Source organism: Aptenodytes forsteri, unplaced genomic scaffold (assembly GCF_000699145.1).
Source record: "Aptenodytes forsteri isolate BGI_AS27 unplaced genomic scaffold, ASM69914v1 Scaffold115, whole genome shotgun sequence".
Lineage (NCBI taxonomy): Eukaryota > Metazoa > Chordata > Aves > Sphenisciformes > Spheniscidae > Aptenodytes > Aptenodytes forsteri.
This window is the reverse complement of record NW_008795319.1, coordinates 2503253-2519517: the sequence shown is the minus strand read 5'-3', so window position 1 is coordinate 2519517 and position 16265 is coordinate 2503253. Positions and strand designations below refer to the sequence as shown.

At 36.8% G+C, this 16265-nt stretch overlaps 1 protein-coding gene across 1 annotated transcript in view; it reads right to left on the bottom strand.

Moving 5' to 3' along the window:
* The window catches only part of HMGCLL1 (3-hydroxymethyl-3-methylglutaryl-CoA lyase like 1), a 60108-nt gene that overhangs the window by 30608 nt on the left and 13235 nt on the right, over nt 1-16265 (bottom strand). The window contains exons 4-5 of the mRNA XM_009279731.2: nt 8179-8242; nt 3491-3679 (exon numbers count right to left, since the gene is read on the bottom strand). Of these exons, the coding sequence (XP_009278006.1) occupies nt 3491-3679; nt 8179-8242 (253 nt within the window). The remainder of the gene's footprint in view (nt 1-3490; nt 3680-8178; nt 8243-16265) is intronic.

Here is a 16265-nt window from a genome sequence, read left to right as displayed (position 1 = left end):
ATTTGGCAAATCATCAATCTCATTCATCTCATTGTGTCCAATAAGGTGGAAATAATTACACAAGGTGTTGAAAATCCTTGCTCCCTCTAAGTCATTAGAGTTTTATTCTTGTTTTCGCTAAGTTAGGATTTGATCCCAGTAGTGTAGGGATCAGTTTATATTAATGAATTACAATAGCGATTTGAATTTGATCAAGTTCTATGGGACTACCATTTGATTGTTTCATTCATTGAGGTATCACTGCCAGCCAAAACTCCTCTTTGCCTCTTCGCATATTCTTTCTCATGTTCGGATATGTGCTATGAAAACAGACAAAGCTATTTCTGGCAACTACACAAGCTATGCAAGAAAAGAGTTCTGTATCACTTCCATTAAAGAACTTCCCCTTTCTTACCCATTCTGTGCACGCTACGGGAGTCAATTGTCAAGGTAACTCAAATCTCCTCAGATCGATGGTCTCCCTTACTGGAGCCTCTCCAGCACAGAAGTTTCCTGACTCATCTTTTTACCCTTCCTTGGAGGTCTGTAACAATTTCCTATAAATGTTTTACTACTTCTTTTAGCTACATTTTGTGTTTGTCACATTAGCTAACCCACATATGTAATCTTACTCAAAATACCACAACCTCTAACTAGATCGCCACATCACTTCCCGTGTTCTGAATTTGCCTCTGGTAAATTGTATACTCTGATATTTTAATATTAAACCATTTAACCAAGAGCCAGTCATGTTTCTACTTTAAACGTTTACTGTTTTGTTCTGAAGCATCACTTCACGTTCCTCACATTTTCACACAGATTCTCTTCATAAAAGAAAGTTAATTTCCTTTCTCTAGGCAATGCTTTCTATCTATATCATTCACTTCAACAACTTAAAAAATTACTTATCCTTTAAAAGTTGGCTAATCTCTCTCCCATCTTTCACTACCTATCCTTTTGCTAAAACAACACACATAAAATTGAATACTAAAATTACATGACTACTTCCCTGCTAATTTCTTATACAGATACGGCCTGTCAGTTCTAGATGACTTTGGATCAGCCCCAAACAAAAGAAAATATTCTGGGTAGTATAATCCTGCATGGAACAATGCGACCTGTATAAAAAATCACTTACTGAATTACCAGCACCTCTTTCCACTCCTAGGAGATCTCCCATCGAAGCAATGCCTGAATTAGTGTAGAGTGATTTGTGGCTTTCCAGCTGTCATTCATTAATTCTTAGGAAATACAATATACAATACCATAGTACTCAGCCTGAGGTTGTAGTCTGCAATGTCTTAGGAAGAGTGCAATTTGCCTGCTGAATGTTCTTTAAAATTGTTTTCAAACAATAACCGTAGCCCATTATTTCTATAACCCCTCAAACATTTCACTCCTGATGAAATACTGTCAGTCGCACAGACCCATAAAGGAGGAAGGGTAAGGAATTGCGTCTGTGGAGAGTCTGGTCTATGAAACGAACTGCTGAGCTGAAGACAAGAGGTTTTACTCCAGTACTTTGCCATTCGTGTTTCTTTGGCAGAGAGGAAAACACAGGCAAGCCTGACAGCAGGGGCTAGAAGTGACCTGGCCACTCTGATCCACTGGCTTTGGCACTCTACCATCCAGCTGACCTGTAAAAGTTGCCTTGTTTTAGAAATAGTGTTGCTTAGCTATAATGCACCACTAGCTGCCTCATTTCTTTGACCAGAGACAGGAGAGGATGTTGTGACGTACCGGCCCCGTTTGAGGATCCAAGAGCCTGGGGACCTACCTTTAGAGCGAGCCAAGGAGCTGCTTGCACAAAGCCAGTCAGAGAGACTGTGTAATGCCTGCTTCATCAAGGACTTTTGGCAAAATCTATGACAAGTTCAGCTCAGCCAAAAACACCGCACTTTTAGACATGCACTGTAGCAGAACTTGAGCACATAGGGAAGTCTTCTGGTGGGTCTCAGGCACCCCTGGCTTCCCAGAAATCTGAGAAGGCTGCATAGGGATTTTTTTTTAGGTCTATTGCTCTCTTGAATTTACATGTTAATTAGCCTGAACTTCACATTGGGTACCTAAGAGCGTTTTTCCCCTTTAACTCTTACACAGTTGATTTAGGAAGTAAATAAAAAGATAGGAGCAGGAGGTAAACCTGAAACAAGAATCACAACAAATACTAAGGGTTAACAAAGCATAGCCATCGTTCAGTGTTTAGTAGGCACCATGACAGCAATTATTTTAAGGAAGGATTTGAAAAACAATGCTTCAAGTATTTTTATGGTGAACTCCTCCCATGCTCAGGGGTTTTCATGCCTTTAGCTATTACATCTGCAACTGAAGCTAACTGTGAAATTAGCAATTTATTTATCCCATGGTACATACACGCACATTTGCAACAGTAAAAGTGAGTAAGGGTCAATAGTGAACACTGTGAGTAAACGTTAGAACCTTTTTTACCAGATTTTGTCATTCAGTATTTAATCAAATACCTGCAGAGATTCCCCTATTGAAACATTTCCCTGTTCCTTCTTGTTGCTTATATCACTAATACTAATGTTAACACACTGCTGTTATTTCTGAACAACATAATACGAGCTCTGCCAAAATAACAAGTCAGGACAAAGGAAAGTTGACCTTAAAAATGGCTGCCTGAGTTGCAAGGAAGCAGAAGATGCCATTAAGTATAAAATAGAACAATAAAGGCCTACGATTTTTAAACAGGTTTTGATTCTGTAACATTTAGTAAAAATAGGTCTCCTTAGGAATGCATATACACATTAAGATATTTTTCAAGATTATATCGTTACAAAAACTACATTAGAACTTTTAGTCTGTTTCTTGTATTGTGTCCTATTTTAAAAAATATATAAACACAAAAGGAAAAATCTCTCTTATGGAAATTAACTATTTCTGATTATTTAGCCACAGATTTGAAAGAAGATTAAATAGGATATAAAGTTGTTGCTAATCTTATTTGGAAGGTATAACTGATAAACAAAAAAGCATACTGAAGGCATGTTAACGGTGATAAAATTATCTAGACCACTCTGTCTGTGTACATAATTGCCAATAATTTAGATTTATCCATCTGAAATCAAGATGTAATTATGTATTATTCTATTTTATATTTAGACACCTCTGTAAAATCGAAATTTTAGTTTAGTGAACAATGAACGTACAGATGTTCCTAAGAAAAGTGGAATCTGAGACATCAGAAAAAAATTATACTTTAGCTCCCTCATTCATCCAAAATCAATGGAATATAATAATCACCACTGTTTCTTAGTGATTTTGTATGGAATTGAAGGTAATAAGTAGGTAAGAACTGAAATTTTCTTGCAAAAGCAACAGCAGTAATACCTGTAGACAATCCAATGTGTGAGCAATACTTTCTGGAAGTTTAGTGAGTGCCTCTTTCCATTTCTAGTAATTTCTTTAAGGCTGTAATTTTTTAAAATTGTGCATTGGAATTAAACTAAGACTACTACTATCGTATCTATAAAATAAGAACCTGAGTTACCTGTATGGCTGTGAGGATATTGGCTAACGCCTGGCCATACGTGTCATGACAGTGAACAGCAAGAGCACTCAGAGGAATTTCTTTCATAACAGCTTCCAACATTCTTTTCATACTTCCAGGAGTCCCCACACCAATTGTGTCCCCCAGAGAGATTTCATAACAGCCCATACTGTACAGCCGTTTAGATACCTGATTAGAAACAGAGAAGCATGAAAAGGTCAAGATGAAAGAATATAAAATAGGGTCAAGAACATACATTAAAAAGGACACACTTCTGTACAGGTTTCAGGTTTTGACCCACCGAGGTGGACCTATGTATCAGAAACCCTCTATTCATTCTTGAAAATTGTCACCCAAGAAGAACGTCCCATAGATCCTCTTATTTTAAATTTATAGTTCTGCTTCTGTACATGGAATAATCAACCAAGCCAAATCCATCAAAAACTTGCTTTTTGACTCTCCCACAGAATCCAAATAAGCAAGACTTTACACTATGAATTAAGTTTCTGTCAAGCCCTTTCCCAACATTTTCCTCCCTCTGGGGATTTCCCAGCTGTTTGGTTTTCTCCGTGTACTTTCCAGCTTACAAGTTGTGCAGGGTAAAGACCTGCCCTTTTGTTTGCTTACTACATGGAGCCAAGAACATGGCTGAACTAAGACAATAAATAATTAACAAGAAGCCTGATTTTCCTTTCTCTTGGCACTGAAAACATCAATGAAAACTGAAGTTTTAACATGTTGTAGTTAATATTAATTTTGCTTGCTTTTCATGAAATCAAACATTAAAATACTAACAAAGCAAAACTGTAACTTAATTAACATTCTAGTCCTTAAGTTTTAAATTTTTTCTTAATACCAAACAAAACCCTATACAAATAGTTCTTTGCTTATGTAAGTAGAGCCCTAAATGTTTCTGGAGTTACGTCTTTGAGGAGTTCTTTGTATGAGTAAGAGATTTGAAGTCTGGCTTCATAATGTTTGTATGGAGAGACATACACTCGGAAGCACAAAATTATGTTTGCACCAAAGGTATTGCTTTAGAAATTGAATGTAGGATCTTTGCATCTTAATTTTGTTGAATTTATTTGAAAAGGGTTTCACCTTATTTTCAGTTGCTAAGTATGTTTGTCCCCTTTAGCCTTCCCCACTGTGTATCAGCAATCCTGAAAGACCACTCCACTGGAACAGAATCCCAAACTGGAAATTAACTGTTTAGAAATGAAAAAATACGACCCTTTTCCAAAACATCTTCAGTTGCACTGCACTCTGCTGTTAAAGCAATTCCAGGACTTCATCAGTGGGATTGCTGTGAATATGTCTGAGGAAGCTGACAAAGTGCTGCACCAGCAGTCTCGGAAGTGCTGGATTAATATTGCTGTTCACTTAATTCAAAGAACAGCTGAAAAAGAACTTCAAGTAGTCTGAATCGTTCTGCTTAAAGCTTGGAAGTGCTATGACTATTGCAAAGGTAGGAAAACTCTTTCTGCTTTAAAGTCAAAGAGCCCCTGGTTCACATCAACATAAATTCAATACATGCTTTTAGAAAGGGACATTCACCAGATTGCAAAAAAGATTCTATCTTGCAGCATATTTTTATATCATCAACACAGGGCAGGTGTTTTAACTGGACTACTGTTGTAAGAAAAAAAAAAAATCATCTGCAGTTAGTGGTAGATTACCTCTAGTTAATCCCCAAACTTCAGTTTTTGTTTAAGATCAGGGTAAAAGAAACAGACTGCATTTTTTTGTCATGTTCTTTTTCATTCATGATTCAAAGTTTTTCTAGATGAGCATTTTAGTGATGACAAAGAGACTACATAAACTGCTAGAAATCATGTTGCATTCACTTCTTTCCCATGCTCAGTCCTTAGGTCTTTCAGCTTCTGAAAATAAAGTTCTGAAAGATGAAAGAAGAAAGGGGGAAGCTCTGCTAACAAGCTGAGCATCATCACTGACTTGTCATGATCTAACCTTAAAGTGACCCTTAAGAAGAGATCTATATTTAATTTCAAGAAGAATGTGCATGCTTGGAAGCTGAATGAGAGTTTTTCATATTGGATTTTCTATCCTACCATAGTAGGAGGCAGCCCATTAGTTATAGTGTTGTAAGTTTTCTACGTGGATTTTTGGGAGGAGGGTGGGGGAGAAGAGAACACACTGTTTTGTCAGTGTAATCAGAATGTGATTACGAGCTTGCAGCTTTGTTGATTGAACGGGGTTGTGTTCTGCACCATTGAGCCGTTTTACTATGCATGAGTCTTGCGCTATTCCCCTTGGGAGCACTGCCCTGACACCAGGCATTGATCAAAATGGGAGTTGGTGACCCAACACTGCAACCCCTTAGGCATGTGAACAATCCTACTGCTGGAAATAATATCTAAAACTATACTCTTAAACTGAATACAAAAGGTCATAATCGAGTTACAGATGATTTTAAGCAAATAACAACATAAAAACTCACTGCAGTCCTTGTGCTGTAAAGGGAAACTTTGTAATAATCCAACAGCATTCAAATAAAATAGGCACATTTTCTGTAGCCTGAACAGCCTGTATGATGGATAATACTTACATGAATTCATTTCTCTAGGTTTAAAGGAAGCTAAGGAGAGAAAGAAGCAGGCAGAAAGATAAAAACAGCCAAATATATGACTGGAAGACAATGGAGAACACAACTGGCTTCAAGGATGTTATATGGTGCTTCCAACAACGTTCAAGCCTTATCTGCCTAAGGTTGAAATTCACAAACCACAGGATGATAAATGGTTAAACAGTGACTCCATTTCAAGAAAAAGCAGAGTGATAAAAAAGGACTATGCAGTTTATTTTAATAAGTGAGAAAATTTTATTTTTTTTTTAAATAAACAACCATGTGGATGTACCAGATGGATTCTAGAAATCTGAAGGCATCTGAAGTTTGCACTCACTAGATAACTGTGTAGAACAGTAATGTACCTAGTAAGCCAGAAATGCATGTAGTCTGGTAAATGAGCCACCTCTCCTAATTGGTTTTGCTTCGGTTAAAAAATCTTTTGCTTAAAAAAAAAAAAAAATTGTCACTGTCATTGACTGCAGAAGAACCAGTCTAAACCTTTCAATCATAGCTGCTGATTGCAATGCACAGTCACGGGAGTCGCACAGTCACGGGAGTCACACACTCCCACCCCAAGAAAGACGATGACCAGAGAGGCAGCTCTCTGAAAGGGTTCAGCAACAGGGCCAGTAATTTTGATAATTCTGATTCAGCAAAGGATGAGTGCATGTGTTTATGTAAAAACCATTAACAGCTAATCAGATGCTTCCATATAAACATCAGTGCTTGCTGAATCAGAGCCTCAATAACTTTAATGAGGGAGCTTTTATTCTTAAACACATGCACAATGGTGTACTGGTACACAAGAAGGCACTTAGGATGAAGACAGAAAATCAAATAACTGTGTGAGTAAAAGTTCACAGGTTTAAGTAGCACTCCCACTGGCAAACTGAAAAGGAGCTCTTCTGTGCAAGGAGAGTAGTTAAAAAACAAGCAACACATGGAAAGAAGCCTGTTGGGGAACATGATATTGCAGTAAGCAATTTACCAACAGCACAGCTGAATCTGTCATCACCGCTCTAACTAAAGCTGTGTCACTTCTAACTTTCACTTCGTATTAAACCCAATTAATTTAGAAATACTGAGTACTTTCCAATTTAGCTATTTTTTTCAAAGAGTGTGAGTATATGTGGCTGCTGTGGGAGAAGTATTATCACAAGTTCCATCTGGAATGTGTACTAGAAGAAGACGCAGGAGAACAGGACCCGAAAGCCACACATGCAGAACACAACATATCAGACAAATGTTGACTAGCTGCTAGTGCTACAAAGGAAAAAAAAGTGGTTTGGAGATTCTGCTAGACCACCAAAAGTAGGTGATTAAGTGCAACAGAGAAGACAAGTCTTTCTCCAGGAGGAAGGCCAGCATGTTCTGCCTTGTGCCTCTTGAATTCTCTCCACTTTCTTCTCTACTGTCCATTTCAGCTTTCACGCCCTCTTTGCCTTCCTGCAAAATTTAACACTTGCGTTTCACTCATCTCTTTCTCTGCTGGAAAAAAAGGCTGGACTAAGACATCATCTTTCTCCTCCTTTATCCTAAATGGGAAAAGGGGGCAGGGCGGGAAGGTGCAGCTTATTCCACCATAGCAGTAGAGCAAGTTGAGTAGCAGGAAATCATGTTGCGGATGAGTTTTGGTTCATGTGTCCATCACATGACACTCGCCAGAAGCACAATGTTGTAGCAGTGGCTCTCACGGCTGACAGCGCAGTATGCTTATGCCAGCATAAAATGGATTTAAAAGCAGATACCCTTCGCAAGAGGTTGTGCTGGAAATCATCTCATACAACATGGTCCACTGACATATGTGCTTGAGTCTATTTCCTTAAGCATTTCCTTACCTTCTTGTTGGAGGAAATAGCACGTTATATTTTTCCTCGTGACTCATAATAATCATAACATACTATTTTCCTTAGATTTGACTGCATGTGGTTGAGTGAGGTTATGCACCCAGTTTTAGTATTAGCTATGTTTTGTGTTTGTTTTCCTTAAATTTTATCCATTAAAGATCTTTTTAGGATTAAGTAGAGAACATTACTCATAGACATTTTAAAATGTATTTTTGATTCATTAAAAAGGCAAGCCAGAAGTTCACTCTTACTTCTGCCACTTTAGCTGGTATGATGTTTCCTTCATATGGGCATCCCAATGCACATGACACATACCTACAATAAAAAGAACACACAAAGATGCTTCTGTTTCATATATGCATATCTGTATCCATCCATGTTACATTAAAAAAAAAAGTTTAAATATAATTTTGAATATTTAAGCCAGTCAACATAGAATAAATATTTGAATGAAAAGTTAAAATCACATCCGATGAAAATAGCAGGTTTATCAATTTTCTTTTTAAATCACAGAACAGAGATTTATAGCTGTATTTATGCTCAATGTATGTCACAAGTTGTAAAGGACTGGCAATGCAGCCAAGCTAATGCTGCTGCAGGAAACTTCAATTTTTCTTGGTATTTCCTTCTGAAGTTGTAAGAGCCAGCTCAGGTTTTGCCTTGCCTGGCCCACACAAGGTATTCAGAGGAAGATATCATTTTCTTCCTTGTGCCAGCTACCCGGATCACAGAGAGAGCAACACATGGACACAAGCAGCTTATAACAACCCCACCACCTCATAAGTCATCAGAATTGTGGTGAATGGGGTAGCTTTCACCCTCTATCTCTGTACTGGCATTTCTGTACCAGTGCCCCGTAAGAATTATAGCTCCATTGCAAGCTGTAGATTAGGTATGCCTTGGGACAAGAAGAAACTGAGAAGCCAGACTGTGTCTCTCAGCAGCTATCGGCTCCACAAAGCACAAAAACTGAAAGCCACAACCAAGCCTCCATTGTTCAGTCTTAATGCTGTGTTAACATAGAATTTGGTTTAAATTTATTTTTTTTAATGATAATTAAGTGCCATGAAATTCAAATTAAACTTCTAATTGTTTATCTTAAATTGATTAGGAATAGGATTAAACTAACCAGAAACAGCCATTCAAAATCAAAGTAAGTGTGGCTGTAGAGGGATTTACAACAGATTCAGAGGCAGGCAGAGCCCAAGTCCCAGTGGGAGGTTGCTCAACTGCTTAATAGAAGAACAAGAGCCTTCATCGATCCCCCATCATTCACTTTCCCTCAACACTGAAGGATATAATGTAAAATTATACACTGTATAATGCAAACGGGATTGAACAGATGCCATTTTGTAGGTAGTCAAGGTCCGTAGGGTAAAGGATGTATTGTTTCTTTGCGGTTGAAGGAGAAACTGATTGATAGAATGTGAAATTAGGATGAGTAACAGGTAAAAACAAATTGTGAAAAAAATGTCAACATTTTAATGCGTAGAACATACTCCATCCCTTATATGAAGGTATGGTGTTGGCACACTGGAAGTAGCAGTAAGAATGAAGCAAACCTTGAACCTAAAAAGAACTTGATTAGCCCTGACAAAGAAATGGAAATGGATTTTGTTTCCACAAAAGTGGTTGGGTCCATTACATCCTGCTCATAATTTTAGTCCAGATGCCTACTAGGCATGATTTCAATTATCTGTATGTCATTATGAAAACCAGGTTTTTGAAACTTGGCCATAGACTTCATTAAATATCACCCCCAATTTAGATGTCACTGTTTAAGTTTCAAAATTCTAAATTTTCTTATCTACATTAAAGATAAAAAAAGTACCTATTGTTAACAGTTAAACATTGCCCTGCTTTTCAGTGACACATAACTCAAAAACAATTCAGGATAATTTCCTTAATTTTTTTAATGCATACACAGTTTTTCAAATGAAACCAAGCATGAAAAATTTCAGACCCAAAGGATTGCTTTTTACATAATACTACAGTGCCTAGAGCTAGTGAATACCCAGACTTTTTCTGAAATTATTTTGCAACATCAGCCACAGCACTTATTATAAAGTGAGCAAGAACAGTACTAAATACAAAGTAAATGCAAAACACACAGTACGTATGTGCACATGTTCCCTTTAATTACATATATCTTTCCATGTTCCTAACGGCTACATATGTTAGATCAAGAAGACGTGCATTTGGTAGTGATAATGTGGCATGAATGACATCTGGAATGGAGTAGAGCAAACAAAAGTAAAAGCAGGCCAAAAGGTATCTAGAGAACAAGGGAATACTCCCTGTGGTTCACACCAGCGAGCAGAAACTCGCCTGAGCTCACATAATTCAGCTGGGCCTGCTGGGGTATGAAAGTATGTGGTGACCTGAGGAATCTGCCTACTACAATGTACAAATCTGTTTGAGATTATGAACTCTCTGCATGCTTACACCATTGTGACCAGACTGACATTTTAAACAAGGAAAATATGATAGATATAATCTATCTGGGCATCTGATACTCAATATTAAACTGGAGAAAATAGGGATTACTGACAGAATTTGACAGGTAAAGAACTTCCTACCAGAGAGAGAACAAAGTCCTGTGGAGAATGAAAGAACTGTTTTTCAGTGGAGTTCAAGGATGAGCTTGAAAGAATTTTATCTAATATTTTCATTTAATGAATTGGCATAAAAAGTAGAGATGTGGTGATAACATTAAATTTCTTGGTACTGTCAATACAAAAAAAAAGCACTGGGATTCCATGCAGAAAGGATAGGAGCAATAGAAATGGGACTCAGTTGATGGCAATGACAAAGAAAGTGAAATGCTTAAAATGAGGCTGTAAAAGCGTAAAATGCACTCCAAACATATATCAGGATAAGCATTTTTGACAGAGGACATAAAATATGAATTCCATTTGACAAGGTCTTGCTATATTCTTATTGGAAATAAGAGATACAATCTGAGTCATCTGTACAAAAAGTAACGCAAGCTGGAACAGATGCATGCAAGGGCTGACTAGAGCTAGCAGGGGTACAGAGAGCCTAGCATATGAAAGGAGAAAATATGCATGTCTATGTGAAAGAGGGAAGATAATCATGTGTCTGGTCTGAGCATCTGCCAAGACATCTAGACTTAAGGCAGCGCCGGGTGGGATGCTTTGTAATTGCATTTGCGTGGTTCCAAATTAATATAGGAAGGTAGAACTGTTATCTACAGATAAGTTTGCCTGTTACAGGCATTAAAAGCACAAGAGAATCCAGCCAAAGCAGAGCCCCAAGACCTCCACCCGCACCCCTCCAAAATGGGAGACAACTTTGAAGAACATGCTGAAGAACTGCTTAGAAAGAAGAAAATTAACAAGACAGAGCCACAAAAAGCAACAAAAGACACAAATTTAAAGAAGAGTCTGGTCAACTGCAGCAAACACTACTGACAAGTCAAGAAGAATGAGGATAGACTACTGTTTCTGAGATCTTGTCATCAGGGAGTTTGGTGAGAGCTGTTGCAGTTGCAAGCAAGAAACAGAAGCCAAAGTGTAGGAGTTCTAGGAGGGAATCACAGAAGTGGGTCTCCAGACAGTAATTATAAACAGCGCCTTCAATGAGCTTAGGAATGAAGAAGAGATAGGCGATGAGATATGATATGAAGAACCAAGTAGGGTGAAAGGTGCAATTTTTAAGAGGCAAATGCTTGCTTATATTGCAGTGGAAAAGAGCCAAAGGACAATGAGAGGTTAAGAAAGAGAATAAGGGAGGGGAGAAATAAGAGGAAGGACAGAACATGGGGTCACTGGGGTAAGTGGAAGGGGTACAGATGGAAAGTAGACAAGAAACTCCTGCTGCTCTGGCAGTGGAGGAGAATGAGAAAGGATTAGGGGAGGGAAGGGAGAAGAGAGTGACAGAAGGAAGAGCATACTGTATCTATTTTTCCTTAGGAGGAAAAGCAAGATCCTATGTGAACAAAAGCAGCAGAGGGAAAAAAGGGAAGAGTTTGAGCAATGAGTTATAGGGGCAACTGGGATTTGATTTGGGGATTCAATTAAGTTGGAGAATACAGCTGTTTTCTAAAAAGATGGCAGGACTGGAAGAAAAAAAGACTTTGTAATGAAAAAGACTGTCTTGGTCTCAGGATATTCACCAGAGACACTCCACAGCATGAGAGCAGAAGCAAATATCTGGGAGTTCACAAAGCAGACTCTGCAATGGAAGTGTTTAATTCTAAGTATGTGCTTAAATCTTTGCTGAATCAAGGCCAGACATTTTAGTAGCTTAACTACATCTTTAGCATGCAATCAAGAAAAGAGTCCACGCAACCAGAGGTGGAAAGAAGGACCTACAATAAGTGAACGTACCTATACAGCTGCTTTAGGAACACACGGGTAAATGGTGTTTTATTCACTCAGGTTCTGTGAAATCAGAATTCCTGCCTTCAATAAAAGTGATAAAAAGAAGTTCTCTACTTGTTTCACCTGGCAGAGTTTACCCAGTCTCTTGCCTGTTCTACAGATTTCACTGCAGGTGAGTATCATTTGGTCTTCTCCTAAATTGTTTTCTATGCATATAAAAACAATTAAAAAAATAAACCCCAACAACTTTACTACGTAATATTTTGGACAAAAATGCTGAACAGCCTCTGGGGATGGAGAAGGAAGAGGAAGACAGTTTTCAATTTCTTCCAGTAAGCCAAAACCAAATTGCAATGTTCCACAAATGGTATAGACAGTATAAGGTCCCCACGATCAAGGTGACTAGGAATGGTGATAATCACCACACCAGCCCTATGGCTGTGAAGTGCAGGATATAAAACCACAAACAGGGTAAATGAGCAAACTTTTCATAACCAAAGCGTGTTAAAAGGAAAATGAATCCAAGCAGAAACTGAACTTCATGTTGTAATCAGCCCTTTGTCAGCTTGTTTCAGCAAGAGTTCCAGAGCCAGATCCACAGCTGCTACCACAGCTGGAAGCGCAGAGCCTCCTGAGAAGCCAGTTGCAGACTCAGATGCTGCTGTTTCCTGTTTATTATTATAGTGTAAGTTCGCATATAATTTACCATGTTCACTGCAGATGTATTTATTTTTATTGGACGTTCGTGCTAAAATGTATGCGCCTATCATTTGGTGAATTCATAATATTAAGGTTGATATATTCTGTCTCTTTGCAAAGGAAGCCATTTGTTAAAAACAGGCAATCTTTACTGTAAGGAGAGGGGAAATACAAAGAAGAGAAGAGGGAAAGGAGATTCTTCCAGAAACAGAATCTCTAAGCCAAGCCCAAAATGTGTAAATAAGGCCAGGATTTTTTTTCCCCATTTGATTTAAAAAAAAAAAAAAAAGAAACAACCTCTCCATCTATTTAGTGCCCAGTTGCAAGTAATATATATGCTATTCAAAGTGAATCCTAGGAGAGGGGAAATACAAAGAAGAGAAGAGGGAAAGGAGATTCTTCCAGAAACAGAATCTCTAAGCCAAGCCCAAAATGTGTAAATAAGGCCAGGATTTTTTTTCCCCATTTGATTTAAAAAAAAAAAAAAAAGAAACAACCTCTCCATCTATTTAGTGCCCAGTTGCAAGTAATATATATGCTATTCAAAGTGAATCCTATAGTAATAATATTCTATTATTTTTTTTCCACATTTGATTTAAAAAAAAAAAAAGAAACAACCTCTCCATCTATTTAGTGCCCAGTTGCAAGTAATATATATGATTCAAAGTGTCCATCTATTTAGTGCCCAGTTGCAAGTAATATATATGCTATTCAAAGTGAATCCTATAGTAATAATATTTACTATTATTTTTAGAATGCCCAAAAAACACTGTTAAATCGTGAACTATGTTCTAGAAAATAACTTATTCTCTAAAAACAGAACAAAACTGTTACTATAATGAAGGGCCACTTAACCACTTAACTTTTAATAACTATATTGAATTATCCATGGAACAATCAGTAACATATTAGCAAACTACCTTCTAATTTCATACTAACATTTCAAGTCTGATTTTACGCTATGCTTTAAGAAGAAACAGGGATCATTTTTACTTCCCACAGGTACCCCTCTTTTTTTAAAAAAAAATAAAAAAGCAGCTCTTCTGGCCTACTAATAATATTTTCTATCTGCAGGCACAAAAAAATGGATAAAAGTTGGTATAAAGTTATTCCTAAGGAAAATGTCTCCTCTTATATACTGCAATCATCTAGTACAGAATCATACAATGGCTCCTACATCCTTTTCTTAACCTGTCCCCAGTACAGAGAAATGCACCGAGTCCCCACATCCCAGCAATCTCCGGCTTCTCAAACTTCTCCAGGGGACTGTGACCAGCTGGCTTAATGCTGTGTAACCCGGTAGATTTGTTTACCATTCGCATACTAAAATGTGTTGCTTCCAAGTCTATTAAATGTTCATCTACATTTTGTTGTTCCCATAGTCTCAAACATAGGCTCACTTACAGTGACATGAAGGTGTTAGATTGGTTTTACTGTCTAGAGAAGTGATAATGGTATAAATTACCCTATTATCAATATAATTGTGACTATGCTAAACTACACAGTGTAGTCTAAAAATGGGGGTTTAAAGCAATTCGAAAAAAAACACGTGTACTCCAGCCCTAAGTATTCCAGAATACCAGAAAATATGAGTTCAAAGTTTCTGTCTGTATTTGTAAAACATATGCAGCTTTAAACTGTATTGATTTGTGCAAAACTGAATTGTTGGAGTTTATGTCATGGTACTTCTAATTAGGTAAATAAAATACAGTATTGTAAGGCCATCCAAATATCTTGAAGTAAGGTATTTAAGATGAACTGTAATAAAAGAAAAAAAGAGCATCATTGAACTGAATTAAAAAGATCAGATTGTCTTGATAATCTAAATTTTCAGTTAATCAGGATGCTTCTTTATAAACAAAACAGACTTCATTATTAGTTTCCAGAATTAATTGTTATAACGTATATCAAAATAAAAACTGATGTGTTCTTCCACATGTATTTTTTTTCAAAATAAATCCAAATATCACTAGCACAAGATAACTAAAATCAATTCTTTCTCTTTAAGTTTCCACTATTTTGTGTCTTAAATTGTGTATTACCATCAAAGTAAAACAGTAACTATTTCCTATAATCAACAAGGGATTATATATGTTGTAACCTGTAACCTTTATTATGATATAATATAAAAGGTAATAATAATAATATTGTATACCATTGTTTGTTTGGTATCTATTTGTCATAGCAAAAAATATTGCTATTTTTCAAGTATATCAACCAGTAGTTGAGTTCTATACAAACACAGATGTAAGCCAAATATTGGTACATTTCAATATGCTTTTATGTATTGTGAACTTCACCATACTGCTCATTCTTAAAAGACATAGGACTATAAACAAGGGAATTACATACACCAGTTTAGAATTAATGTGTGATTACATATGCTTTAATTTATGAAGCAGAAGCTTTGTAAGGAAATGCTTCTAGAGTTATTTTACAGCAAACATTTGCATCTGTTTTTCTAACACTAAACATTTGCATACACATTCACATTTGCGCATGCAAATAGTCCAAATGGCCTCAAAAGGGCTATTCACATGAAAATTTTTCAGGACTGGGACATAAATACAGCTTTTAATTGCTGGTCATGGAGAAGTGGTTTTTAGTAGAGAAAAAAAAATTACAACCTTTCAGCTCTTATATTCCCAGTTAATTTGTATTAGGGCTAAGACAGTCCTATACAGAACTGAATGTTTCAGAGGGAGACAGTCTGACTTTATTTCACTGACACAGGACACAAAGTAGGCAGTGAAGTACCATTTGTGGAAAAGGGGGAAACGCAAGTCCTTACTTCCTTACTGGTCTATTGTACTAATTGCAATTTATTTCTGTGTCTTTTTAAATTTTGGAACACATTAACTTGGAAGAATCTAGCTTAATCAGAATTTACTTAACATTTTCTTCATATGTACACTAAAAATACATTTAAATTAAAACACAATCCAGGTCACTACTTGCAATTACCATCTGCCACAGCTTTTCAACAATCCTGGCTGTTAGGCTTCATTTTTAATCACTAAAAAAGTTGTGATATTTTTAATAGTACCTGAATTATGCATTAAATATGCAATTCTAAAACCAGCAGTATTTTGTGTCATTTCACATACAAAATATGCATAGTAGTAATTAGCTGACCACACAGTTTATAACTGATTTGGCTCAGTGTCTTCACAGAATGTGTCCCAGATGTTATTGTAAAGTTTTTATGCTTGTACAAAAAAAAAAAAGAACAAAAAACCTTTTATGATGCTAATAAATAGTCTAACTTCTAAGACCATACACAAGATTTCAAT